General features: G+C 51.4%; 13 protein-coding genes across 13 annotated transcripts; 5 read left to right on the forward strand and 8 right to left on the reverse strand.

Moving 5' to 3' along the window:
• Window positions 1-224: 224 nt before the first annotated feature.
• Window positions 225-605, forward strand: PMZ80_006002 (uncharacterized protein; the record flags this gene model as incomplete). Its single annotated transcript, XM_064874417.1, has 2 exons — window positions 225-290; window positions 342-605. 2 exons carry the CDS (start codon window positions 225-227, stop codon window positions 603-605), a joined length of 330 nt encoding a protein of 109 aa, XP_064730139.1.
• A 366-nt stretch (window positions 606-971) lies between these two features.
• Window positions 972-1,444, reverse strand: PMZ80_006003 (uncharacterized protein; the record flags this gene model as incomplete). Its single annotated transcript, XM_064874418.1, has 2 exons — window positions 972-1,246; window positions 1,300-1,444. 2 exons carry the CDS (start codon window positions 1,442-1,444, stop codon window positions 972-974), a joined length of 420 nt encoding a protein of 139 aa, XP_064730140.1.
• Window positions 1,445-2,058: 614 nt separating this feature from the next.
• HRT2 (Hairy/enhancer-of-split with YRPW motif protein 2) lies at window positions 2,059-3,572 on the reverse strand (the record flags this gene model as incomplete). The annotated part of the gene is made up of 2 exons (XM_064874419.1): window positions 2,059-2,289; window positions 2,340-3,572. 2 exons carry the CDS (start codon window positions 3,570-3,572, stop codon window positions 2,059-2,061), a joined length of 1,464 nt encoding a protein of 487 aa, XP_064730141.1.
• Window positions 3,573-4,403: 831 nt separating this feature from the next.
• On the reverse strand, window positions 4,404-5,386 carry PMZ80_006005 (uncharacterized protein; the record flags this gene model as incomplete). The annotated part of the gene is made up of 2 exons (XM_064874420.1): window positions 4,404-4,570; window positions 4,657-5,386. The coding sequence occupies 2 exons, from the start codon at window positions 5,384-5,386 to the stop codon at window positions 4,404-4,406; spliced, it is 897 nt and encodes a 298-aa protein (XP_064730142.1).
• Window positions 5,387-6,340: 954 nt separating this feature from the next.
• PMZ80_006006 (uncharacterized protein) lies at window positions 6,341-7,453 on the reverse strand (the record flags this gene model as incomplete). The annotated part of the gene is made up of 1 exon (XM_064874421.1): window positions 6,341-7,453. The coding sequence occupies one exon, from the start codon at window positions 7,451-7,453 to the stop codon at window positions 6,341-6,343; it is 1,113 nt and encodes a 370-aa protein (XP_064730143.1).
• A 978-nt stretch (window positions 7,454-8,431) lies between these two features.
• Window positions 8,432-10,111, forward strand: PMZ80_006007 (uncharacterized protein; the record flags this gene model as incomplete). The annotated part of the gene is made up of 1 exon (XM_064874422.1): window positions 8,432-10,111. One exon carries the CDS (start codon window positions 8,432-8,434, stop codon window positions 10,109-10,111), a length of 1,680 nt encoding a protein of 559 aa, XP_064730144.1.
• Window positions 10,112-10,352: 241 nt separating this feature from the next.
• On the reverse strand, window positions 10,353-12,627 carry PMZ80_006008 (uncharacterized protein; the record flags this gene model as incomplete). Its single annotated transcript, XM_064874423.1, has 4 exons — window positions 10,353-12,152; window positions 12,199-12,273; window positions 12,321-12,446; window positions 12,493-12,627. The coding sequence occupies 4 exons, from the start codon at window positions 12,625-12,627 to the stop codon at window positions 10,353-10,355; spliced, it is 2,136 nt and encodes a 711-aa protein (XP_064730145.1).
• Window positions 12,628-13,403: 776 nt separating this feature from the next.
• PMZ80_006009 (uncharacterized protein) lies at window positions 13,404-15,238 on the reverse strand (the record flags this gene model as incomplete). Its single annotated transcript, XM_064874424.1, has 2 exons — window positions 13,404-14,991; window positions 15,039-15,238. The coding sequence occupies 2 exons, from the start codon at window positions 15,236-15,238 to the stop codon at window positions 13,404-13,406; spliced, it is 1,788 nt and encodes a 595-aa protein (XP_064730146.1).
• Window positions 15,239-15,687: 449 nt separating this feature from the next.
• PMZ80_006010 (uncharacterized protein) lies at window positions 15,688-16,260 on the forward strand (the record flags this gene model as incomplete). Its single annotated transcript, XM_064874425.1, has 1 exon — window positions 15,688-16,260. One exon carries the CDS (start codon window positions 15,688-15,690, stop codon window positions 16,258-16,260), a length of 573 nt encoding a protein of 190 aa, XP_064730147.1.
• Window positions 16,261-16,421: 161 nt separating this feature from the next.
• Window positions 16,422-16,846, reverse strand: PMZ80_006011 (uncharacterized protein; the record flags this gene model as incomplete). Its single annotated transcript, XM_064874426.1, has 2 exons — window positions 16,422-16,502; window positions 16,556-16,846. 2 exons carry the CDS (start codon window positions 16,844-16,846, stop codon window positions 16,422-16,424), a joined length of 372 nt encoding a protein of 123 aa, XP_064730148.1.
• A 416-nt stretch (window positions 16,847-17,262) lies between these two features.
• On the forward strand, window positions 17,263-18,741 carry PMZ80_006012 (uncharacterized protein; the record flags this gene model as incomplete). Its single annotated transcript, XM_064874427.1, has 1 exon — window positions 17,263-18,741. The coding sequence occupies one exon, from the start codon at window positions 17,263-17,265 to the stop codon at window positions 18,739-18,741; it is 1,479 nt and encodes a 492-aa protein (XP_064730149.1).
• A 285-nt stretch (window positions 18,742-19,026) lies between these two features.
• Window positions 19,027-19,986, reverse strand: PMZ80_006013 (uncharacterized protein; the record flags this gene model as incomplete). The annotated part of the gene is made up of 3 exons (XM_064874428.1): window positions 19,027-19,291; window positions 19,339-19,924; window positions 19,974-19,986. 3 exons carry the CDS (start codon window positions 19,984-19,986, stop codon window positions 19,027-19,029), a joined length of 864 nt encoding a protein of 287 aa, XP_064730150.1.
• Window positions 19,987-21,319: 1,333 nt separating this feature from the next.
• Window positions 21,320-23,523, forward strand: PMZ80_006014 (uncharacterized protein; the record flags this gene model as incomplete). Its single annotated transcript, XM_064874429.1, has 2 exons — window positions 21,320-21,361; window positions 21,421-23,523. The coding sequence occupies 2 exons, from the start codon at window positions 21,320-21,322 to the stop codon at window positions 23,521-23,523; spliced, it is 2,145 nt and encodes a 714-aa protein (XP_064730151.1).
• Window positions 23,524-23,952: the final 429 nt, after the last annotated feature.

Below are 23,952 nucleotides of genomic sequence, written 5' to 3' on the forward strand. Positions count from 1 at the left end.
TCTCATTGACCTTCTGGAATCCTGCCTGAGGCTGTCACAAATTCGTGGCGATCGGGAACTTCAAGATGAAGATGATCAGTCCACCAAGTTTCGTTAGGTAACATATCTCATGACATTCGATTTCAAGGCTTGGTGACTGCTAGATACCCACGAACAACAGCTTCACCGTCTGGACACACACTTGCATATCTCGACCTCTCCCGCGCCTCACAACCACCACCAAGATGATCGTCGACAGACTCAACCGCGTACTGCGTCCCCTCCGCGGCTCAAACCTCGAAGTCTTCAAGGTGAGCGCTGTCACCTCTCCTCTTCACGGTCACAACCACTGACTGCTTCAGTTCGGAATGTACCTCCTGTTCCCCATAGGCTGGATGTACTACTTCGGCACCAACCTCGAAAACAGATTCAGCGTACAAGACTTCTGGCCTACTGCCGAACAGTCGCATAAGATACCGTATGACAGGGAGGATATCAAAGCTGAGGTTGAGAGGATACAGAGGGAGATGAGGAGGAGGAAGGAGAGGGATGCGGCGTTGATGCAGGCTAGGGAGGCGTTCAAGCAGCCGAGAGTGGAGGAGGGAGCGGAGGTGTCGACGAGCTGATGACAAAGGCGTACGGTGAGAGGACGTGATCATGAGGATGTATAGAGTGTATACTATGTATGAGGCATGTACAAAATCTTGGAAGATTCCAATGCAAGAGCTGCTCCAACCCGTGGGATCTTTGAGGCTGGGAAGGGACATGATTGAAATGATGTATGATATCAGATCTCGCAGGACCTAAAAGCCGCCTTATGATATGCGCACGGTCGCTTGCCAGAGAAACAGCACCCCAAACCAACACCTGTTCTATGAGGGTTGTACACGCCTGCTCTTTCCATACCGCACTCCCAGGCTTTCCCATACACGCCCACCAACGCCATGCTAACGAATACCCATAATTACACAACAACGCACCCCAAAACCCCATCACAACTCATCCCTCACCACCCCAACCACACTCCCCGCCCGTCCCAACGTCTCCTTCGCAACCGCCGAACTAACCGTCTGACTCACCACAACCTCCTTCGTAGCCTTCAACGCCTCCGTGATACTATCCAACATCGACATGCCGCCGCCATTGTTCTGCGTGAATTCCCCGCTGATGTAGTACCATACGCGCGTGTATATTACTATGATGTGCGCGGGGAGGTAGAGGTATGCGGCTGTGATGAGGAGGGAGATGAGGGTGACGAGGATCGAGTCTGGGTGGTGTTAGTGGGTGTGACTGTGGTGGATGATAGGGAGGGAGACGCACTGAAGACGATCTTCTCGGTGTAGGTGAGCATGTAGAGGGAGAATGTGACTTCGTATTGGTAGTTCTTTAGTTGGAGCCAGCGGATGAGGGAGGTGAGAAGGGAGACTTGTTGGCGATGTTGGTGCGCCGCTCTTGCTTCGGCCATGGTTGTGTAATCGTAACTGTGGTCAGGTCTAAGAGGAGTCTAGGGGATTGAGGAAGGCTGAAGTGATGCGCGAGGACTATCGATGGAACGCTGATGGTAGCGACAGACGTGAACGGGTGACGGTAGTGTCAGTTGTCTCGCGCGGTAGCGGAAGCAGCAAGTTTGAAGTCTGAAGAATAGCAATGAGAGTGTATCGAATTGGTGGTGTTGACTTATTTGTTTCGCGTTGAGGCGCGACGATCTTATTCTCCGAGGATCTTCAGGAACGCTCGGGTCCGAAAAGGGGCTAATTTTGTCGAGTCTCGCTAAGCACAGATGTTGTCAGCTCATTTTCAACTCTTCTCCAACACACGCGCGTTGCAATGGCACTGATATGTGGCGGAGATCTCGCGGTGCAAGCCTGCAGTCTCTGAGTGAGCCACAAGATTCGCAAATTGTCATACTGGAGTCTAGTACTTTGTACATGAGTGAAAAAGCCATTAACACACCAAAGCGGGAGCCCGTCTCATGCTTCTTTCGAAGCACTGACGGACCGCGAAATATGGCGAGATCATATCCACTCACTTCCGATAGTCTATATCCTATGTCTATAAGGACCTGAGAATAGGTGTTATCTATGCAGTCTTACCATCACTTAGTTCAACAACCGCCCATTTACCTTTCCACGCCCACTTTCGAGCTTCAGGCTGACCACCCTGCTCCTGTCTCAACTCCTCGTCTTTGCCTTTCGGCAAGCCAACTACAGTATCACCTTTGCATGTTCTTAAAGCCAGTACTCTTGTACCCGATGACTTGCCCAGTGGACCGGCGGCTTCTTCGAGCGGTGTGGTCGGATCCCAAGCGGCCTGTACACGTTAATGATATGAAGCAGAGACGGAACATCATCATAACTCACATCACCGATTACCTTGCGATAGTTCAGATCACCCTTGAACACTACCAACTCACTCTCCTTCAGATCCTCAAACAGCTCCGGAGCAACCTTAGGCATCCGCCAGAAAGAACCAGCATTAGTCCAGAAACGGTTGGGCCTCAACACGATCTGGCCATCACTGTGTAAGCTACTCCAGTGCTCAAACAGGAACTTAATGTTCGATGCTTCGTCCTCGGCCAGCGGTACAGGCGCCTTCTCATCAACTTCAACCTCATAGAACGACTTCGGGTCCTGCATCGCATTCAACAGTGCTGAGAAATCGGTTGGCAAGACATCAGATACAAACCAAGGCAGACTCTTAGGGTGAAGTACAATTTCTGTAGCGAGACCCGTGGCAAGAAGGTAACCAGCTAACACCAGATCAACGAAGAGCTCGAAGCCGGCGTTGTCCAACACGATATCGACTCTTCTGGTTTCCTTCTTGGCCTGCTTAGCTCCGTTCAAGATCTCGAATGCCTTGCTAAGATCATTAACAAGAATGTTCTTCTCACTCTCCTTCCGCGCATTCGAGCCCTGCAGTTTCTGGATATCCTCGTACGTCATATTCGTCAGCAGACTCAAATCCGTCGCATTTCCCCACAGACAGATCTCCGCCATCTCAGTAAACAGCAACCTCTCTGCATCAGCAATCTGCTTTGGATCATGCACATCCGGCACGACCTCGTCCGTCTTGCGGATATTCGTAATGATCTCCTTGTACTTAGCGCACAACTCGAGCACAGCAGGACGCGAGGACCGGAACGTGGAAATCTTCTGCCGGGAGAAATAGTCGTAGTCCTTCCACATAGTGGAGCGGGAGAAAATAGTGTAGATCCGACGGTACATGTAGCATTCGCTGAACAGCCATTCTACGTTGTGCCATTTTGGAGCCTCACCGGCTGGTCCATCGAGGTCTGCTTCTGTGCGTGCCTGGAGCTCGTCGTTGTAGAGTTTGATGTCGTCGTAGCCGTCGTCGTCGAGCGGTGTAAGTGTCCGGTTGTGCTGCATTTCATACTTAAGGGCTGCTAGGGAGGAGAGGATGGTTTTGCCTTCGGGTATTCGGTCATTGTGCTCGGATGGGAGCTCTGATATGGTTCGGTGGACATCATCTATGATTTGGGTGATTATGGCTGGCCATCTATCTCGTACTGATGGGTATGCGAAAGAGAGGGCATCGCTGTTGTTGTACTTGGGTACAGGAGGATCGAGATCCATGATTGGCCAGGGAGGAAAAGTCGAGGGTGGAAGTGGGGTGAAAGCGTCTCTTTTATTGTACTGCTCGGTCTTGAGATTAGATCCTCATGTAACGGCCCTGCGGTCGCTTCGTGCTTCTTAAAGACGCTCAAGTTGATTGCATCTACTTGCTATGAGTACATAGAATTTCGTGTCAAAAAGACAGCGAGATATGATCGTGAGACTTTTCGAATCGATGAAATGATCTCGCTGTACTTTTATCCGAGCGCAAACGCATCATGCATGAAATCTGGCGGAACCATTACCCGATTCGTTGTTGCGGCACTGGGAGTGTTTTCGATAAATATGATAAGCACGAAGGATATTGCTACCACTCTGATGCCCCCGGCGTTCACGGCATCGCTGACGACCTTCACGCGTCCCAAAAAGTGTTTCCGGAAAAGATCGTTTGTCGATTCGTAGTCGCGCTTGGGCGCCCTCCTGCTGTAGGCTTGGCAGTCCTCCGATGTGTGCCTTAAGGCACGCACAAAAAACGAACAATGGTAAGAGCGATTCGGGTCGCGACTGCCAGTCCCAGTTCTCATCTCGAAAATTATCTCTCCCCGTAACACCGACGACGACGGCAGAAAGTGCAAAACAATCAATAGCAGAGATTCGATGACCTGGTGTCCAGGATTTTGTTTCTTCCTCACAAGCGTGGGCTCGATGAATGATAGGACGGAGTACATAGTAAAATCTACTAGCATGTACTCCTTTCTCTCAGCTCACAGCTTTCAGCGAATCGAGCATCACTATTCAACCTCGTTCGGGCGATCAAATGACATGGCATGTCATCCTGTAACAACATCCGTATTACATGGGAACCCCATTCAAGAGCACCTGCAGCGCTAGTGGATCTTTGATCTGTTCAGCTCCAGAGATCAACTCGTCGATATCCCAATTCGCCCACACGAACTTTCCCTTGAGAAATTCAGCTTCGGGGCTCGCAAGCCAGACCTGGAAATGGCCTGGCAGATTGACTAGAGGATCAAGAAGTCAGCGAAACGGCAAAGTTGATGAAGATTAAGCATCATGTTGTGAGAAAGATATGTGCTCGTGTACTTACTGTCATCTTGGCCCTCGAAGTAAGTATTGGCATTGATCTCGGTGTTAATGACTCCTGGTTGAATTGAGACGACGTGCAATTCCGGATTCTCTGCTTGCAAGTACTGGAAGAGCTTGATATTCGCTGCTTTCGTTGCCGCATAAGCCCAGACCCCTGGCAGAGGACTGATATGGCCAATGCCTGAGTTCATGTCAAACACCTTTGCCTTGGGCGCGAGGTGAGGTAGAATGCTCTGGACAGCATTGAAGGTGTTCAACATGTTGGACTCCAGCCCTTTGCGGAAGTGTTCCTCCTTGTAGCCAGATACAGGCCCCAGTTCTTGAAGGATGCCGGCGTTGCTGACAAAGATGTCAACTGCTGCCCCACCGGCCTGCCGAGTCGCGTTCTCAAAAGCCTTGTCTACCGCTGTTCGTTGACTCAGATCTACCGAGACAGGAACGACAGTGACGGTGCTATTGGCCTTTTGGATCTCTCGAGCAGCTGACTCTAACTTTTCAACACGTCGTCCAAAGATGGCGATGATCTTGGCACCCGCCTCTGCGAAGGCGATTGCCGTGGCTTTGCCGATGCCGCTGCCGCCGCCTGTGATGAAGATGACTTTGCCATTTGCTGTCAGCTCTGGTCGGGCCGGCGAAATTCTGGGGTATGGTTTGTTGTGCCACGTTGCGGTCAGGGATTTGAACTGCCCATTACCTGGGTAGGCTTCTGTATCGAACTGCTTGGACGGCATAGCTGTAGAGTCGTTCAATTGAGCAGCCACTGAAGACAGAATCAGTGGTTGTTTGTGGTTTGGTGTTTGTGGTGTGAGATGCTTCTTGCCGAGGGTATAGAAAGCCGAGTGGCAGTTTGACCGAGCTTCTGGCCACCCTTTATACGGCTCATTTTTCTATTGACATCCTCGTGGAATGATGATGAATCAGCTCATGCAACATTGTGGAACGGAGCATAGTGGTACGGAAGGAGGAAGCTAAAGGCAGCCCAGTAGTGTCTATTCACCATATCTGATTCCTAGATCTGTGATCACAGTTAGATCCCTCCATACATAGTAGTACTCTCAGCGCACACCTCACACGGTTTGTCGACGGAGCAAACTAGTAGCTCCGCGGAGGGTCTGCCCCACTGATGATTGTAATCATAGCACGAATGCGATGAGGATTACTAACAGCAAGGGAGTAGCCTATGTCGGAGATTCAGGTTTGTATGCAGGATGATCCTTGAGAATCAAGCTGTTCACGAGTCTTCCTCTTTAATCTCAGGTCTTGCTTCATGGTCTACAAATCATAAGACACACCGAGGCTCCTTTCACCATTTCAAAGCTCTGTAAGGAATTCAGAGCTGTTGACTGTCGTTGTGGCCGCCCTATGCCTGCGCCGAGCATCACGGCGCAGTTCAACGAATGTGACCCTGACCGCTTCTAGCGAGCCGTTCCTGCTTCCATCTGCCATTTTGTCGGCTGTCTTCATTCCTACATCGATAAGCTGGCTATCTATCGAACAGTAACCATGGTCAGGCCTGTGCATTGCGTTGGCAATCAACAGCATTATAGCTGTCATGTGTGAACACCCATTTATCCTATTGATGGTACAATGACCCGTCAGCATTAGTAACCAGATAAAAGATTGGACAGAAACTCGAACGGGCACTCGGCAATGAGTTTGAATTTAGATTGGAACGAATGTGATACTCACCAGAAATCCGATGAATCTGAGGGGGGCAACGCCTGGACTAGCGTCGCCAAACTGCGTGCCTCGTCCACGAGCAGATCCCACAGGGGTGGAACTGAAAGTGCTGTGCCAAGCCTGGCGTTGCTCTGTAGTGAGCTCACCCATTTAGCATTCCAAGCATGTGCTTGGTTTATGAAAGTGGTACACATAAAACTGGTGGAATGCAAACCGCTAATAAAGGGAAGGAGACCCGGGGAAACTGTCTGTGAAGCTGTGGCCGCAGTGAATTCTGGAGGTATGGAGGCTTTCCACTGTTCCAGGGCAGAAGCCACGCTGTCCAAGGCTTTCGCTCGGTCGTCGGGGTTGTGTTTTTGAGACCTTGTTGAATACAGGTAATCGTATACACCACCCTCGATAACGGCCAAGCGAATTCGGGCTAGGAAATAGTTCATTGTCGCAGCCCCGTCTGCGGTGGTGATGTGGCCGCTATTGTTTCCTATAAAGCTAGACTGAAAGTTATCGATCTCAGCTAAAGGCAAACTGTGATCGATATCATCGTCACGCTGAATTGATGGCTGTTTTTGGCGCATACTTAGGTCTTTATCAAGTATGTATGCGAACCAGAAAACAAAAGCGCGTTGCCGAGCAAGGAAAGGCTCTAGACCAACAGATGAAGCACGGTTGTGCAGGCCGATTCGGTGCGCTAGACGGAACGTGACAGCGATCAAGATCAGTGGAGGCTGCTGGTCAGGAGAGCCTTGGAGTAAAATCACCATCCCCAACAGAACCTGAACGTTCAGCAGCTCTGTCTCTGCTTCTATTACAGCTGAGACTACTGATCGCGCTCTGCTGAGATAGTTTGTTGAGGCTGTGGAGTCGGTAGTACCTTGTATGGCATATCTGTGTGCCAGTGCGAGTACGACATTGATGGCAGCCCAGGCAACCGGGTCCCGTCGAGAAGAGCCAACGTTGTAGAACTCATCAACCAGATGCAATAGGGTCTGAGGATGAAAAAGGGGTAGCACTGAGTTGAACCTGTTGAGGAACGCCTCAACGAGAGACCTAACATGGTGCAAAGGTGGCAGATCTGTGCCATCAAGTGCTACGGCTTCTTGATCTTCACCCGTCGCCATCATTATTGATGTATCTATCAACCTGGGCATGGGTGACTGAGGCTGGGTCTGACCTTCATGTCTTATTGGCGAGGCGTGCAAACGAGCGTTGAGGTATTCCACTTGAGTTTCGAGATGCGCGAACCGTGCTTCCGTAGTAGGGACGCCCTGATGGGATTGACCATGATTACGCTGTCGCTTGGTATGAGACTGGCGCTTGGGCGCTACATGAGTACACTCTATCATGTATATGACACAAGTCGAGCATCGAGGTTTCTGCCCGTCGCACTTAATCCTGCGTCGGTAGCAGAAGTCACAAGACTGTTAGCATAAAACTCCAGTTAGCCAATGACCCAATAGAACGCCAGCATGTGGGCGAGAGGTAATGCAGATACCTTCCTACAGGGCTTTTGAACCTGCATCGAAACGATCAAGCAGTCAGCATAGACTCGATACAAGTAGGCTCTTCGGCTTGTATAGAACAAACTATTCAGGTGATCATCTCGAAGCCATCACCCGGAAATTCGGAGCTTGGTCCCTACTATAGGGGTTCCGCGGAAGAGCGCCTTGGCGAGCAGCTGACAAACTCCGAGCTCCACTCCGCCGGAGCCCAGCCGGCATCGTATCCATGGGTCCTCATTAGTCGAGATAATTTGTAATAATTCAGCGCTGACTTCGAACACACCCTCTATATCACCTTCGATCAATCCTTCTCTTACCGGTGGCTTGCATTCCGCGTTCTGCTCCGCTTCCGTTGTAGTGGCCCTAGGGCTCCACTATATCGGAAGCGGAGGCCATACGCAGGGTAGTGGACGATTCTGCGAAAGCCTGTATTCGAGAGTCTCGGAGCAAAACATATGATATATTATCAGAACGTCTGGTGCCTGTGAAGAGGACAGTCATTATCTGATCTCGAAGGATACTATCTCATACTACAGTTGCGTCGCTATCATCTTTGGCAACGTTTTCGACATCACACTTCAAACGACTGCGTCAACAATGGAAACAAGTGATTTGGTCACTCATCCGGATCCTTTGCATGAACCGAATCATGAGATGACCGACAACAAAGAAGCCAGCGACTCAGACGAGCATCGTAACGGGACAAACGCGAACGTCGAACGCAGAGACATTCGTGGTCTTCGTTGGTTGATGATCTGTGTTGCGCTATATATCAGTTGTTTTCTCTACGGCCTCGATACTACTATCGCTGCCGACGTCCAAGGTGTGATTATCGAGCGATTTGGCCAGATCGAAAAGCTCGCATGGATTGGAGCCGGCTTCCCTCTAGGGTCCGTATCAGTCATCCTCCCACTAGGGAACATTTACAACAACTTCAACATCAAATGGACATTCTTCATCACCACCCTCCTCTTTGAAGTGGGCTCCGCAATCTGTGGAGCAGCCCCAACTATGAATACCTTGATCATTGGTCGCGTCCTTGCTGGAGCTGGGGGCACTGGTATTTATCTCGGCTCGCTGAACTATTTCTTACATATGACAACGGCAGCCGAACGAGGATTTTACATGGCTCTTATCGGGTTCTGCTGGGGCATCGGTGCTGTTCTCGGTCCCGTCATTGGTGGAGCATTTGCAGTGTCCTCAGCAACCTGGCGCTGGGCATTTTACATCAACCTTGTTATCTTTGCAATAGCGGCACCTGCATATCTCTTCTGCCTACCTTCCATCCGACCATCACAAGGCATCAGCATCAGAGCTCGGCTAGCCCGGCTTGACTTCGTTGGGTTTATACTCGGGGCTGGTGTGTGGGTTGCATTTCTCCTTGTTCTGACCATGGCTGGAGCTCAGTGGCCATGGGATGACGGGCGCACTATCGCGACTTGGGCGGTGCTGGGACTTGTACTGATTGCATATAGCCTGCAACAGTACTTTGCCGTTTTCACGAGTGAAACCTACCGCGCATTCCCCCTCCATCTTCTACGCGAACGCACACAAGTCCTCCTCTACGTTGAGACAGCGGCAGGCATTACAACACTCTACGTTGCGATCTACTTCATCCCAGTCTACTTCCAGTTTGTGGACGGCGACGACCCCCTCAAAGCCGCAGTGCGCCTACTCCCGTACGTCATTGTCGCTGTGTCGGTGAATCTCGCGTCGGGTTACTTTTTGAGTGCCATCAAAGTGTACATGATGATCTACGTGATCGCTGGCGTCTTTTTGACGATCGGCGGGGCACTTTTAACGAACTATCTGCGTCCACAAACGTCGACCAGTACCATCTATGGATTATCCGTTGTCACTGGCATCGGAAGCGGTTTGGCTATGCTAACGGGGTACACCATCGCTTCACTGACAACAAAGCCAGAGCACGCGGCAGCAGCACTGAGTCTGCAGAATGTATCGCAACTTGGGGGGCAGGTTATTGCCCTTGCCATTGCCGGCCAGATCTTCCAGTCATGTGCTGTGGAAAATCTGCGAAGAGTCTTATCCAGCCAGCACTACTCGGATGAGGACATCAAGGCCGCAATCTCTGGCGCGCAGAGTACTCTGCTAGCCAGCCTCCAGCCCTCACTCCGCGAGAAGGCTATCGAGGCTATCATACAAGCCATGCAAAAAGTATTCATTCTGATACCTGTGGCTGGTGGCATCATGCTGTTCGCAGCTTTACTGATGAAACGAGAAAAGCTTTTTGGTACAGTCGCCGTGGCCGCCGCATGAAATACTTTTTCGTCATATAATCCATATAAACCTGTACACCACTTCTTGTTGCACTGCTGCTTATCAGGGTAGAAGTCCTACTGCTTCTCAACACGATTGCGAATGGCAAACTTGGTCATACAAAATATCAAGCATTCTTCCACTAGCTTGAGACGTCTATGATAGCGTCTTAGCCACGCGGCAGGCAATATGGCACGGCCAAGTCAACACCATGCGGCATATTCAGAATACATGAAATTCATTACTCTATCCCACAAGCACCAGACACGTCAGGCACGCCAACACCCTCAACGACCTGAGCAGAAACAACGTCATAAACTGGTATCTCCGCCAAGCGCCCAATAATGTGATGAAGCGTCGGTAACGCCGACCAGTCTCGAGCATTAAGCACAACGCTTGCATTACCGGATTTGAGGATGCGCTGGGGTTGAGGTTTCGGCTCGGCATTACTGAACCGATCGAACACGGCATATTGAGCATCTGCCTTGCCCTTGTTCTCTCGTCCTACGGCCGGCAGATACCGGTCCACGAGGATACCTTCATCTGCGGTGTCACCTGATATCTTGCCTGTTGTGCCATTCATCTCGTTGACCTCCTCGAGATCATTCAATTCAAATCTGCCCCACGTCATGCCGTTCCAAGTTGTGCGGATATGATATGACTTAGAGTCTCGTTCAATGTCGATAGCAGAGTAGATTTTGGGCATTCCGAGCTCTTCTCGACCTGAAATGATAGGATCTGTGAGGTTCTCGAACAGAATAGGCATGTATGTTCCACTGACGACCTCACCGTCCTGCTTGACATATTCAACACCGTGTATGTAAAGGCCAAGATGGTTGTAGCCTGATCCGCTGAGCCATTGCATCTTGTTCAATGTGGTCTGTGAGAATGAGCAGTAAGCGACTGTGCCGGGTGATTTGAAACGCCATGAAGCGGAACCTGGGGGAAAGAGATTCTGCAAAATTGTCCTTGAGGTCTTGATTTTGATGGATGCTGTGACAAAAGTCGACTCCCTTCCGTCTCTTGGCTGGCTGTCATGCGCTTGTCGTGGTCCCGGCATTGGTCCGAATGCTCTAGGCATACGCCAGTATGTGCTTGGCCGCTGCGCCCACTTCCATTCCCGAAGCCGTTGTGCCGCATTGTCAAACTCGTCGTGACCATAATTGTAGTTCGTGAACTCGAGCATGATGGTTGCAGCTTCCTTGGGGCTGATATTGTCCTGGCCGACAATGCGTGAATAAAGCTGGATTTTCTCTGCTCGTTCTTTGCGGATGTCCTGATAGAGCTTGAGCCGATCGGGTACCTCTACAGCTGTGATACCTTCTTCGAGCACTACACCGAGCGCTACGGCATCCTCAATGGCTTGTCCTCCTCCTTGTCCTTGATGTGGTAGAAATGGATGTGCAGCATCACCCAGCAGTGCCAAGCGATAATCCGTCCATGTATCGAGCACTTCCATATCGAGCAGCTTCCAAACTTTGAGCGAATCGTTGTCTGCGTAAGATAAGATCTTGGTCCAGTCCCCAGAAAAGCTCTTGAAGACCTCGAGCAAGAGTCCTTTTGGTGCTGCGTTGTTCCAGTCTCCAGTCGCAGTCTGGTCTGTTTCTGTTTCTGGGTGGATAGCGACAAAGTTTATCAAGGTGTTGTTGCTGGTAGGATACATGACTATCCGCCGATCCCTTCCATAGCAGATATGCATGACCCCTTCTGACTCGACGTACTTCTGGGTCACTGGGTCATCTAGTAAAATTTGCCGATGGATAAAAAACCTGAAGGCGCTCTTCCCAGAGCTAAAAGCTTTCCTGCTACCGGAGACACCTGGGAGCTTAGTCCGCGTAACGCTGTGCACTCCGTCTGCGCCGATGACAAGATCGCCCTGAGCACTAGATCCGTCTTTGAAATGGATGGTAGCGGATGCAGGGTCAACGTCTACTATGGGTGAGGTAAGATGCAGTCGAACTGGCTTGCCTTTGCCTGAAGTCGAGGTAGCAGCCTGCTTCAATGCATCGTGAAGTCGTACCCGATGCGCAAGCACCCACGACTGTCACTGTTAGCGTCGCCAGCAACAATTACAGCCTCAAACTCACATGTTGCCAAACTTCGCCAGCTCTGGGGAAATTTCTATGCGAAAGCTGAATGCCATGTGCAGCCCATGAAGTCATCTAGCCGTGTGTCAGATCTGACCATAACGTTCACATGGCCAACATACGCCCACACATTCATTTGCACCTGTTGCTTCTGCTGAGATACCCATACGTTTCAGCAGTCCATTCGAGTTAGGTGGCATGTGTATGGCGGCTCCAGTCTCCGTGGCGAACCGGCTAGATTCATAGATCTATGCTGTCAGCACGAACCTGCCTACGAACGAATGGGAAGCGCACTTCGACATGATGGCCCTGTTGTCGTAGCACTATCGCAGCAGATAGCCCGCCAATGCCAGCTCCTACAACGAGTATCTTGAGGCCAGTATGAGTGGCAGCCTCATCACCGTTATGTCCGTTCGATATGACAGCCATGAGTCGAGCGCCGCAAGGATAGGCAAGAGCTACGATGGTTGGTGAAATGACCTCAGGAGAGTTGAGCCGGGTAGCTGGTATAGCATTGGCAGGAATGGTTGCTTCAAGCCTCCATGTTCACCATCGGGAAGCATTTCAGTGGTCCGCACAGGGCTTGTCGTATTGCGATATGACAGCTTGACTTTGCCTCGATTTCGTGTTTGACCGACGAATCGCATCGTTTCGGCCTCGAAAACATCGGAGGAAGCGACACTAGGCCCCGGGCCTGACTTGAAAGGTCCTTGTGAAGGAGCAACATGCGCTCCCCTGGCAAGTGCACCTCACAGTAAATGCCGAGCGGCTCGGTTGCAAGTCTGGAATATTGAAGCGAGCTACAATATCTTGCAGCCGAGGTGGGGGAGCTCCGAGCAGTGCTGAAAAGTTCACGGACTCGGTATCTAGTTGCGTCCGGATATGTTGGGGCTTTACGGCGCCGCAGTCTGACGAGCGCGTAAACAATGGCAACGGATTTGAATGTTGTGTAAACCATACAGCGCAGGGTTTGAAGTCTGAAAGGAGGAACACGAAAACGCGTTAGACCAACGCCTCACGTGACTAACACACTAGCGACACGCGCGTCCACAGCCTGTCGCATCATGGATTTCCACTCTCTTTCACTTCCGAGTTATCGAGTAGCTAAGGCTTCCAGCTGTTTTAAACTCCATCGCTACCTCAGAGACCCCAGGTGTAGGTGCGAAGGCATTCCTCAGTCAGAACGACGACAGTGGTTCTTCTAGCTATTTCGCAGGAACTATGGGTAACGTCACATAATTGACGAAAGACGGGCCGAAGTGGATATGATTCCTTCCTTTGAGCTTGTCAGCACTTCTGTCGTTGGCCTCCATATGCGTGAAGATCCCTGAGCCTTGAGTATCGCCAGAAGACACTTCAAAGACGAGGCGAGCACCAGGTTCGAGAACCACATTGGTCGGCCATATCTCAACATCGACTGGGTACACCTCACCAGGCATTACTGGAAGAACATCGGTCGAGAAGTAATCGCGATATGGCAACCATTCTCGATGCTTGCGGTGCTCCTTGTTGACCCGTCTCATCGACACTCTCAACCAACCTTTACAGAGAGGTACCGGGTCGCCAGCAGTGCCTGTGTAAAACACTTCCTTGCCTTGCGCAGAAATGTGTCGCATTGTCAGGAAGACGTCAACGTCCCTGGGGACTGGGCCGCCAATATATGGGGACGCTGAAACATTGAGATGCGCGACAAGATGGCCTGTAATCTCAGTTTCCTCAGTCATGGGAGGGGAAGTGAACTGTACAAGCTTTTGATCCCCCATGCTCCCGAGCGCTTCATATGACATTTTTGAGGGGTGTTCAATGGCCGGTTCTGAAGTCGATAACTCTTTGTCTGGAGTCAAGTACCACCGAGTATATTGCGTGCGAGCAATTGGCCACTCCAGCTCTTCCCTTCGAGGGAAGGCTTTTTCCTTTTCCGCATCGTTGAATCCAAGGTCACCCTTTCGAACGACCATATCTACGGCTGGAAGCTTTCCTGGCACGGACCAACCGGCTCGGTCTTCACCTTTCAGGAATGCGTCCATGAAGCTTCGCTGGATCTCTACCTCCTCGTGGTAGTAGAATGGCAGGTCATGTCTCCCTGTGATGAAACGAAGATACTTTAGCTTCGAACCAGCATGGGTCCATCCTTCCACGTTGCCCCTCAAGTGCAGCAATATGCCACCCCAATTGGAAACGCTAAGAAGCGGTACCTGAATGTTGCCCAAGTCATACTCCTTCGAAGCATAATACAGTTGATCTCGAAAAGAGTTTGCCGCGTTGTCAACGTTTTGGTCTTGCCGATTCTGGGCAAGCTCATCGTCCGGAAGGTTTCCCTCGATTGTATCCGGACCCCAGTTGGACGCCTTCCTCCCAGGTTTCCCATATTGGTTGGTGATGACTTGCCGATTCCACCAGAATTTGATGAAGCCATCAGACAAAATTCCTCCATGACGGCATCGGTCGCGATAATAGTCACTCATCCCTTCCCACGGAATCATGGCAGCCAAGCCTTTCGGTTGCAGAGCCGCCACTCTCCATTGGCTGCCGGCATAATAGCTTATGCCGAGCAGACCAACCTTACCATTAGACCAAGACTGCTCTGCGGCCCATTCAACAGCGTCGAAGAAGGCTTCAGAAGTGCCTTTCGACATTGTGTCAAGCATTCCAGGGGACTGGCCTAGGCCACGTTCGTCAACTCGAACCACCGCGTATCCATGTTCAGTCCAATACTTCGGATCTGGTGTCTCCCAAGCAGAGTGTTCTGACTTGTGCTCTGGATTGACCTCGGAATATGATTTAGGGTGAAAGCTATAAGGTCAGCCTTGTTGTTCGGAAACTTTGTTCGGGCTTCTTACTCCTGATATGATATGTCCTTGCCATATGGACCGTATGTGATCAATACTGGGACCGATTCGCCACTAGATGATTTCGGTCGGTACACATTGCAGCGCACCACACCATGACTGGATTTCAGAGGTATTGTGGCATTCTGAACGAAGAGGTACGGGAACGATTGCTCGTCCGTCGACTCGATGTTTTGAATTTCGTTCGGCATCTTGAGCTATCAGGGCATCAGAATATTTGCATTGGGTTTCAGGTCAAGGTTGAAGTCGGTGCCAGAAAATGCTTCCTGTCAATGTCTCAGATCTGCTGTATTGCCAAGCAAATTTCGTATGGTCTTGCCACTACCTTCCTGGACAGAACGCCAAAGGTAATATTGATACCAAGTGATGGGGGCGTCCGAAGAATAGCCGTTCATGGATGCCATGAAAGCTCGTTGAAACACGATTCGAGGCAGCCGAGCCTTCCTCTTCGAGGATCTTCAGCGGGGCCGAAGGCTCCACCAGGCATCCGATGCACTCCTCGAGCAGCATGGTGCATGAAACGTACCATGTGCTTGATCAAAGGACGATGGCAAGACTTGTACTGGTCAGCGTTTGAAGCGACTCATCGTGTCACTACCTTCACATTGAACTGTGTGGCATCCCTTATCATACGGCAGCCATGCTAAAACAACTACTACCAAACGGCCTTCCTGTCATCAGTCGCTTTATCACAGACCACAACGCCGAAGGTCAAGCATGTTTCTCCAACCGCAATGCAGAAATAATGAGTTGGGTAGCTATTAATCCTGTTGCCAACTTCGCGCTTGGGTACACGACCAGCAGATTTCCCGTCAAATTTGCAGACGAAGAAGACATCACGGAATATGAGGCATACCTCAAGGACAGACCAGGAATCACGATACCTGGCGGTACTGTGCTTAGGTTCGTCGACATGGCTCCGGGCGAAACATCTCCAATGCACCGAACAGTCAGCTTGGACTATGGCGTTGTTCTTGAGGGTGAAGTCGAACTCGTCCTCGATTCGGGAGAGACGCGAACACTGAGGAGGGGCGATGTGGCCATTCAGAGAGGGACTAAGCATGCATGGAAGAATGCAGGCGCCGGCTGGTGTCGAATGATGTATGTGCTACAAGAGTCAAAACCTTTCAAGGTTGCTGGCAAGACGTTAGGCGAGGATTACGGCGAGGGCATGGGTGATGTTAGAGCAAGCGGTCCGAAGGCAGCTAGCTAGAATGGAACGCATTGAAATCGATCGACCAGATTCAAGGGAGAAATGACACGAATTGCTCTAAGCAGTGTACGGGTCTTGCAATCCATTCCATACGATGCCCAGCCCTGTGCGCAGAGAAGTCAACCCTTCACAGAAGGTCGAATACAAGTCGTTCAACACAATCACTTCTCGCCACCTATCTTGTAGTAGAACAATCTGTCATTCAAACGCCCTCCGGTACTCCTCCACAGCTGAGCAGCCCGCTGTCCCGCGTCAGTCAGAGGACGTTACGAGGTTTGGAGTACTGCAGTCATACCGCGTTGGTACCACAGCCATTCAACATGGTGAAAATGAACAGCCTCTCAATGGCATTCACTCCATCAGGCCTCTGCTCCAGGACCAAGTTTCTGTTGATCGGTCTATGCGCCGGCATACGATTGTGGTCTGACGGCCACCAGTCCGGGTTACTTATGGCCGGTGCTGGTCGTTCGTTCGGGCGACCGGCTGCTTGAGGTTGTGCTGGGTCACCCGAGTGGTGAAGGTCGTAGTCCGCAAGGACTTGCAGGACTGAGCCGGTGACAGGATTTTGTGTAGTAGTGACTGACATCGTTGGTGTTGTTGACAGGCTCCTACGTCCAAGCACGATGGCAATGTGATGATGGTGCTAAGCAATTGTGCACACATCTGTCCAAATGTGTTCACGTGTACAGCCAGTTAACGAGGTGCAGGCCGATGGATAACTTACCCCACACACGCTAACCAGTTTCCCACCCACCACAGGTTCCGAACGCCGACATCACCTCCTACTACCCCATTCGATGGGCACGGCTGATCTCGGCGGCGCGTCTGGCCAGACCGATGGTGCTAGTAGCGGCAACCTACTACTGTTTCTAGCGCCTGTTCAAAGCATGGATGGAGACGCGCCAGAAGCACTCGGTCAAGACGCCTTGTCTGCCAGATCTCGAATTTCCCATAGCCTGATACTCAATCACAGCACTCAGCGTTCGCGACAACCGCACCAACATGTCTAGCACCACAGAGCGCATTGAGGCAGCAGTCGAAGATGGCCGGGCACAATCGCCAAGATTCAAGCAGCGACAACTTGCTGCTCTTCACGAAGCACTCAAGCAAAATCAAACCGCGATCACTACAGCTGTGGAGAAGGACTCCAAATGCTCAGCGCCAGAAGCAAATGCTCAATACTATCTGACGCTTGACGCCGTGAAGAACTTCTATGACAACCCCGACTTCGAGAAACTCCTTGAAGACGAATACAAAGTTGCACACCAGAAGGACAACCCTAATCGAAGAAGCGCGATCGGGTGTGTCAACGTCATACCTGATGCCAGCAGTCTGCTGTACTCGGCCGTCGTGGCCTCTGCAGCCGCCATTGCAGCCGGTAACTGTGTAATGCTGGAGATCAAGCAGACACTATCAGAACTCAGTTCGCTTCTCAGGAAAGTGCTGTCCTCCGCACTTGACAATGACACTTTCGGCATTGTGGAAACGAACACCTTGGCGCAAGACTTCAAGGCAAAGCATTGTTGCGTTCTTGATTGCTCTAAGGGCAGTACCCGAAGTGTGGCGGCCATCGTTGACCGCAGTGGCGATCATGCGAAGGCTGCGAAGGAGTTGGTCGACGCTCGGATGAGCTTTGCGGGGAAGTCGAGGTACGCGCCGGATCTGGTCTTAGTCAACGAATACTGCATGGAACAGTTCTGCAAGGCTGCCATGCAGGCCGCTCTCCCATATCTTGCAAGCAGTGCCGCAAGTGGCCGTCCGGTCAATGGCCATGTGACTGCCACAAGGAAACTCAATACCAACGATAAGAATTCTGTTGTGAAAGAGGTGAATGCAGTGACACTGTCCTCTGGCGATGGTGGTTTTATTGCGCTCGCTCGAGACCGGACGGACAAGCTCCTTTCTACGAAGATTGGCGAACCACTGCTTCTAATTCACCCTATTAGCTCTCTGGACGACGCAATCGACTTCGTCAATACGTCCTCAAAGGAGCCCTTGCAAGCACTCTACCTCTTCAGCGCTCCACCCGCAGCCAAATACCTTTCTCAATTCGTGAAAGCAGATATCAGCTTCACCAATCACATACCAATCGAGCTGCTACTAGGTTCAGTGCCCCCAAGGACAGCATCTCTGGGCACCGAATCAATCAACAGCCTGAAGGCTGAGGTGCATCCTCGATTCACACCCGAGATGTTCTCGATACCACGTCCGGAGTATGCCAATCATGCTCGTTCACCTATTTCGGAGCACTTGACAGCACTTTTGCAAGATGGAAAACAGCAAAGCGCCTCCATCGTGTCTAAGCTATCCCAAGCAACGCAGCTGAAGCCCCTGAATGAGCCGCAAGGTGGAGGGATAGGATTTTTTGAGCAAGGTATCATTACCGGTGGGACCTTGTTGTTGAGCACCATAGTAGGTGGGACGGCCATAGCGGTGCGGTACGGGTATCCGTACCTGGTGCGTATGCTCCGAAGGTCATAAGCCTCGTGAGGTAAATGAGATTTCGAGTTGTGCAACATGGTATATTGTTCGCGAGGAGCGTTCAAATGTTTGTATATAAAACGCCAAACCATATGTTTTATTCGAGCATATCTCAGTAGGCTGTGCCAGTATCTGTTGGTAGTCTGGTTTTATGCTATACCTGTAAAAAGCGTTTGTAGTCACGCATTCAAAAGTCTCCAATACAGTGTAGATGCGTTCTGAAGATATGACCCGAAGCTGAAGAATTGGCACGAACGCATAAAGTACACGAAAGAAGTATAGCGATCAAGTAGCAGCAGCCGCGTATTCTCCAAACGTGAACTGCGAATTGCACATATTTGTCAACTCCCAATCCTCAGCATGCAACCTGCCAAACGTGCCCCGATCGTCTTGTGCCCCAACGGCCCCCGCCACAAAAAGTGCAGACATGAAATGATCATCCGTTCCATGCGCGTCGCGAAACTGTGGATGTTTCATGAGCCGGGTGACACCTCGCCGCAGCGCTGGTCCAGAGTTCTTTGTGACCACATCCTCGAACGCCTGCCTGAACCTGTAGTAATGTCAGCAACCATCAAACAGATCGAGGGCAAGACCTACTCGAGAGCCCACGCCTCAGGCGGCGCTTCCATCGCGAAGTTATCGCGGTATCTCAGCATCGGTGCCCATTTATTTCTGTACAGGTTGTGCACAGCTCCTCCAGATCCGATCATCAGGTAGTTCTCCTCGCGGAATGGCCGTAGACTCGCCCCAATCTTCACGTGAAAATGCGGATCATATCTAGCGTTCATCGACACAATGACGGTCGGCGGGCAACCGCCGGGGAACATTCTGATAAGGATCAAATATGTGTCGTGGATCCAGTCAAACTTGTCGTTGGCCTCAGCATCAATCCCGTTTTGGCGGAGCATATCAACGCAACGATGGGCAGTCTCGACGTCTGGATTGAGCTTGTAGTCGGCGTACTTCGAAGGATGGACGTAAGCGACAGGGCTCTTGTTCGGCGTCGCGTTCGTGGCCACTTGAACCTTGTCGCCGCGAACATCCCAATGAGCGCCCATGATTATGACGCCTTTGATATCATGTGCTAGCGCTTCATCACCGCACTTCTTCCAATATGTGGCTGATGCACTCTCCTCACCCAGCATCATGGTGCTGCCATGTGAGAAGAAGTGGACGGGTGTTACTGCCCGCAAAGTCAGCATACCTTCTTGCTGGTGAGATCTTCTGCATACATGCTTTGCCCATCTTGGACCGTGGATAATGACCTAACCGTTGCCTGGGTTTTTGAAGGAGCCTCACAATCCAGATCTGGCCGTCGTCGACCTCGCAATAGCTTTTGCTTTACCTATGAATTGCGACGCCTATGTCTACAACGTATGGGAAACGACCCTGGCGCTCATCTCAGCTCACACTGGGCCTAGATTGGACATCGACCAGGCATTGGGCCATCGGATCGCAGGTAGCCTCATATTGATGGAATGATGTGTTTCACGGCCGATCCAGTCCCAACGTAGTCCTGTGCGCGGTCGGTGTCGATACCAACCGGGTCGGGAAGGTGCGGTCGGGGTCAACAGAAGTTCAAGCGGCAACTCCCAAGCCGTAGTGGGGAAGCGGAGTACCCCTGGAAAAAGCGGGTCTCGGGCGGGGTTGATCTCGGTTGCGACCTTAGCGTTCTCAAGGCGCGCCTCCCAAGCATCCCATCAGACCCCGAGGTAAGCGTCTTCTTTCCACGTTTTATCGGCTTGTGCGCCCATGCTTGCTCATGGTCTGCCCTCGATGTTCCGACCGTCTTCACTCGTGAAGCGACCGTGGTGGTTCTCACCCACTCCGAAGGTCGTGATACCGGACGGGGTCGGACGCCATTACCAACACTCGGAGGCAGTTGAAGATGCAATTTCAGAACACATCGGAACCACAGTCTGAGCCGTTCACTTGCGAGACTTGTGGCCAAAACTATACGCGTCTCGATCACTTGACAAGGCATATACGCTCACGTGAGTTCATCCCGATGTCTGACGCGTAGTTGGTGACGAAGAAGCTCATTCGGGACCTAGACACGCAGGAAAGGCCGTTCCCATGCCAAGATTGTGGGAAGACATTTGCTAGAGCGTGAGTTTCTTCAGGCGGTCTCTCGGCAGCTATCGACTCCAAGGTTGAATGGAGGTGGGTGTAGCATACTGTGCAAGCTTGTGCTTGTTCGTCATTCAAGTTCTTGCGTACTCGAGACTGAGAACTCGAAGCTCGAATCGAAGAAGTGGCTGACCGCTGCACTGTAGCGATCTTCTCAAACGGCATGGCTTGGTGCACGATCCAGAAGGTCTCGCGAACAAACGGCAGAAGACAGCGCACGCAACCAGACCTAGAACTGCTCAGGCCTGTGTAGCTTGTGCAAGATCTAAGCTGCGCTGTGATGGCAGCTCGATCTGTTCGAGATGCAGCAAGAAGAACATCGCATGCGTCTACAAGACGTCGACAGTGCCCAATGGGACGAGTCAGATTGCAACCAGCGAAGACGATCTGTTCCTGCTAGAATTGGACACGGCGCGTGAGGCGGTCCATTCGCAGTATCCGCACAGCAATGCCAGATTCCAGCCGAGTGCCCAGTGGGAAGACGTGCCTGGTATGTCTCAACAGGCAACGGTGGATAATGGTATGTGAGGGCGTACCACTGAAAAATAGGCTAACGAGTTCTCAGGCCTGACGGACAACCAGCCATCTGTGGAAGCAACCACGTCCAATGTTGACTTCGATGATTCCTACCTTGCCGACTTCCTGCGAGACATTCTTCACCCGGCAGGCACTTCTGTGGAACAACACGACCTTACCTTTGCTCCAAAGGACTTTCTCGATTTCACCATTCCGACGTCATACGAATATCTTGACGGGTACGACGTACCCCAATCCAACACTCAGGACGACACCACTTTACTGCCCAGTAACGGCGACCATAATACGAGGCCTGAACAGCCTGCCGCCAACTTTGCTCGGAGTGGCTACGTGACTCCCACGGGCAAGAACGGGCTTAGTCTGAGTGCGCAAGCCTTTAAAGAATCACAATGGCTTTGGACTCCGCAGCAGGGGGACAACAGCAGAGCCGAACGTGCCAACCTATCCCTTCCTGTGGAGGAGCTCATCTCGAGGGAGAAGGCAGACCTTGGAAACCCACCCTTTCCGCCGCTCGGACAGACTGCTCGCGACCAGGTCCTTGCAAAGGTATTGGACACATGTGACAGCGCCATGACATCGATGGTGGTCTCCTCATTTCCATCCGCGGAACTTTTGACCATATTAATACACAAATGGTCTGTGCATCACACATCTCAAGTGGACTCGTGGTTCCATTTCCCTCGCTTCGATCCAAATACTGAAGCACCCGAGATTCTCATTGGTATGACGGCTGCCGGAGCTGCATTGTCGAAGAACCCACGAATCAGGAGACTTGGTTATGCCTTTCAGGAAGCTGCCAGAACCCTCAACAGCCAGAACTTTGAGGCCGACAACAGGAATGTTCGCAAACTGAAACCCTACCAAGCGCTTGTACTGGTGCTCGACGTTGGACTTTGGAGCGGTGACCGTCGCAAAGTTGAGATTGCTGAGAGCTTTGCTCAACCATTGGTTACGATGGCACGCAGAGGAAACTACTTCACCAGAGTCGAAGACAACATCGGCTTGCCTTCACCAAATACCGACCTTGCCTCCCTTGAGAATATGTGGGCTGAGTGGGTTGAAACAGAGTCCATGCGCCGTATGATGGCACATTTATTGATACGGGATTGTCAGACATCTGCATCTTTGCTGATACCACCAATGATCTCATTTGCCGAGATGACATGCGCACTGCCGGCCCCAAGGTCTTTCTGGGTGGCGAAGACAGCACAGGAATGGGCTGAAAGGATGCGAACGTGTGATGATCGGGTTTCCCAGCAACTGCCGTCGGTTCGGTCGTGTTTGCACGACATCAAGTCGGCCTCTGTGTCTCGCCAACATATAGACACCGAACTTGCCATTCTGACAGTAGCAAACGCCTTCGGAGGTTTCTGCTGGCAGCATCGTCAAGTCGAGGCTGTGCTCAGGCAGACATGGGAAGACATACAGAACAGCAGTAGCCTCTTGTCGACCTCCATCAAGCAAGTTGCTGTGCAGAAGCTACAGCAGTTCCGTCTGATGACCTCTGAATGGCAAGACATGCGGCCCGAAGCGATACTCACATGCGAGCGGCTGCTCGTAAATCTACATGTCTCCCTAGAGGACGTCCAGATGCTAGCTGGAAAGGCTGGCGAGAAGGAAGCACGACGGACTTTCTCAACCTTGAAGCACTGGGCTCGTAGTTCTGATTCTAGGCAAGCTGTGTGGCATGCCGGGCAAGTCCTTCGAGCCGCAAGAGAATATCCTGCGCAAACCTTACGCGAGGCTGCGGCTGTTGCAGTCTACCACTCTGGACTCGTCTTCTGGGCATATGCTATCCTTACGAATGCGGACAAGACTGCCAAAGATACTCAACCTCTGGCACGAGAGATCGTCCTGAACGATGAAGCCAGTCCTCATCTGGAGCGTTTCGTTATGCTTGGTCGTGGTTTACCTGTCATCAGAAGCCACATAACGTCCTCGCAAAAAAACCAGTGCATCCCGCTGAGTGATGCGAGACGGATTATGAACATCATAGTGGACCTGCTACAAGCCAACAATGAAGCCAAAGGAGATGAATGCTCACCACTGGTCGAAAACCTGAATAAGCTGATGCGGTCATTAGGCCACGCAGCACGTTCCGTACGAGGTATTTGATATAGTCGGACACATTGGTATTCGCGGCGACCAGCTTCTAGAGCCAGGTGCGTACTACCAGTCGAATGCTCTCTGCATATCCCGCGAGCTTGTGACTGTCCGGGCATATGCTGGGGGGGCGGCATGTTACGTTCTGTTCCAATAGTTTGTGAACTTACGGCGTGCATACCAGACCGGATGATCAATGTGCAGAAACGGTCCGTCTTCACTTATGCGACATGGAGTAGAAACCTGTAAGCAAAACCTGGTCGGTCGTCTCTTTCGATTGTTAGCGTCCCGTCCAGAGGCTAGAACACACGAGTGTGACGCGTGACGTCATGTGGTTCCGGCACGTGACCATTTAACTCTTTCTTATGGTGAGGAGCTGTTCTTTTCCTTGCTAATTGTAAGGCAATGAAGATGTCTCAATGTGATCTACAGATGTAAGCC

This window comes from Knufia obscura (genome assembly GCF_036327395.1).
Source record: "Knufia obscura strain CCFEE 5817 isolate CBS 148926 chromosome Unknown scaffold_6, whole genome shotgun sequence".
NCBI classification, from domain to species: domain Eukaryota; kingdom Fungi; phylum Ascomycota; class Eurotiomycetes; order Chaetothyriales; family Trichomeriaceae; genus Knufia; species Knufia obscura.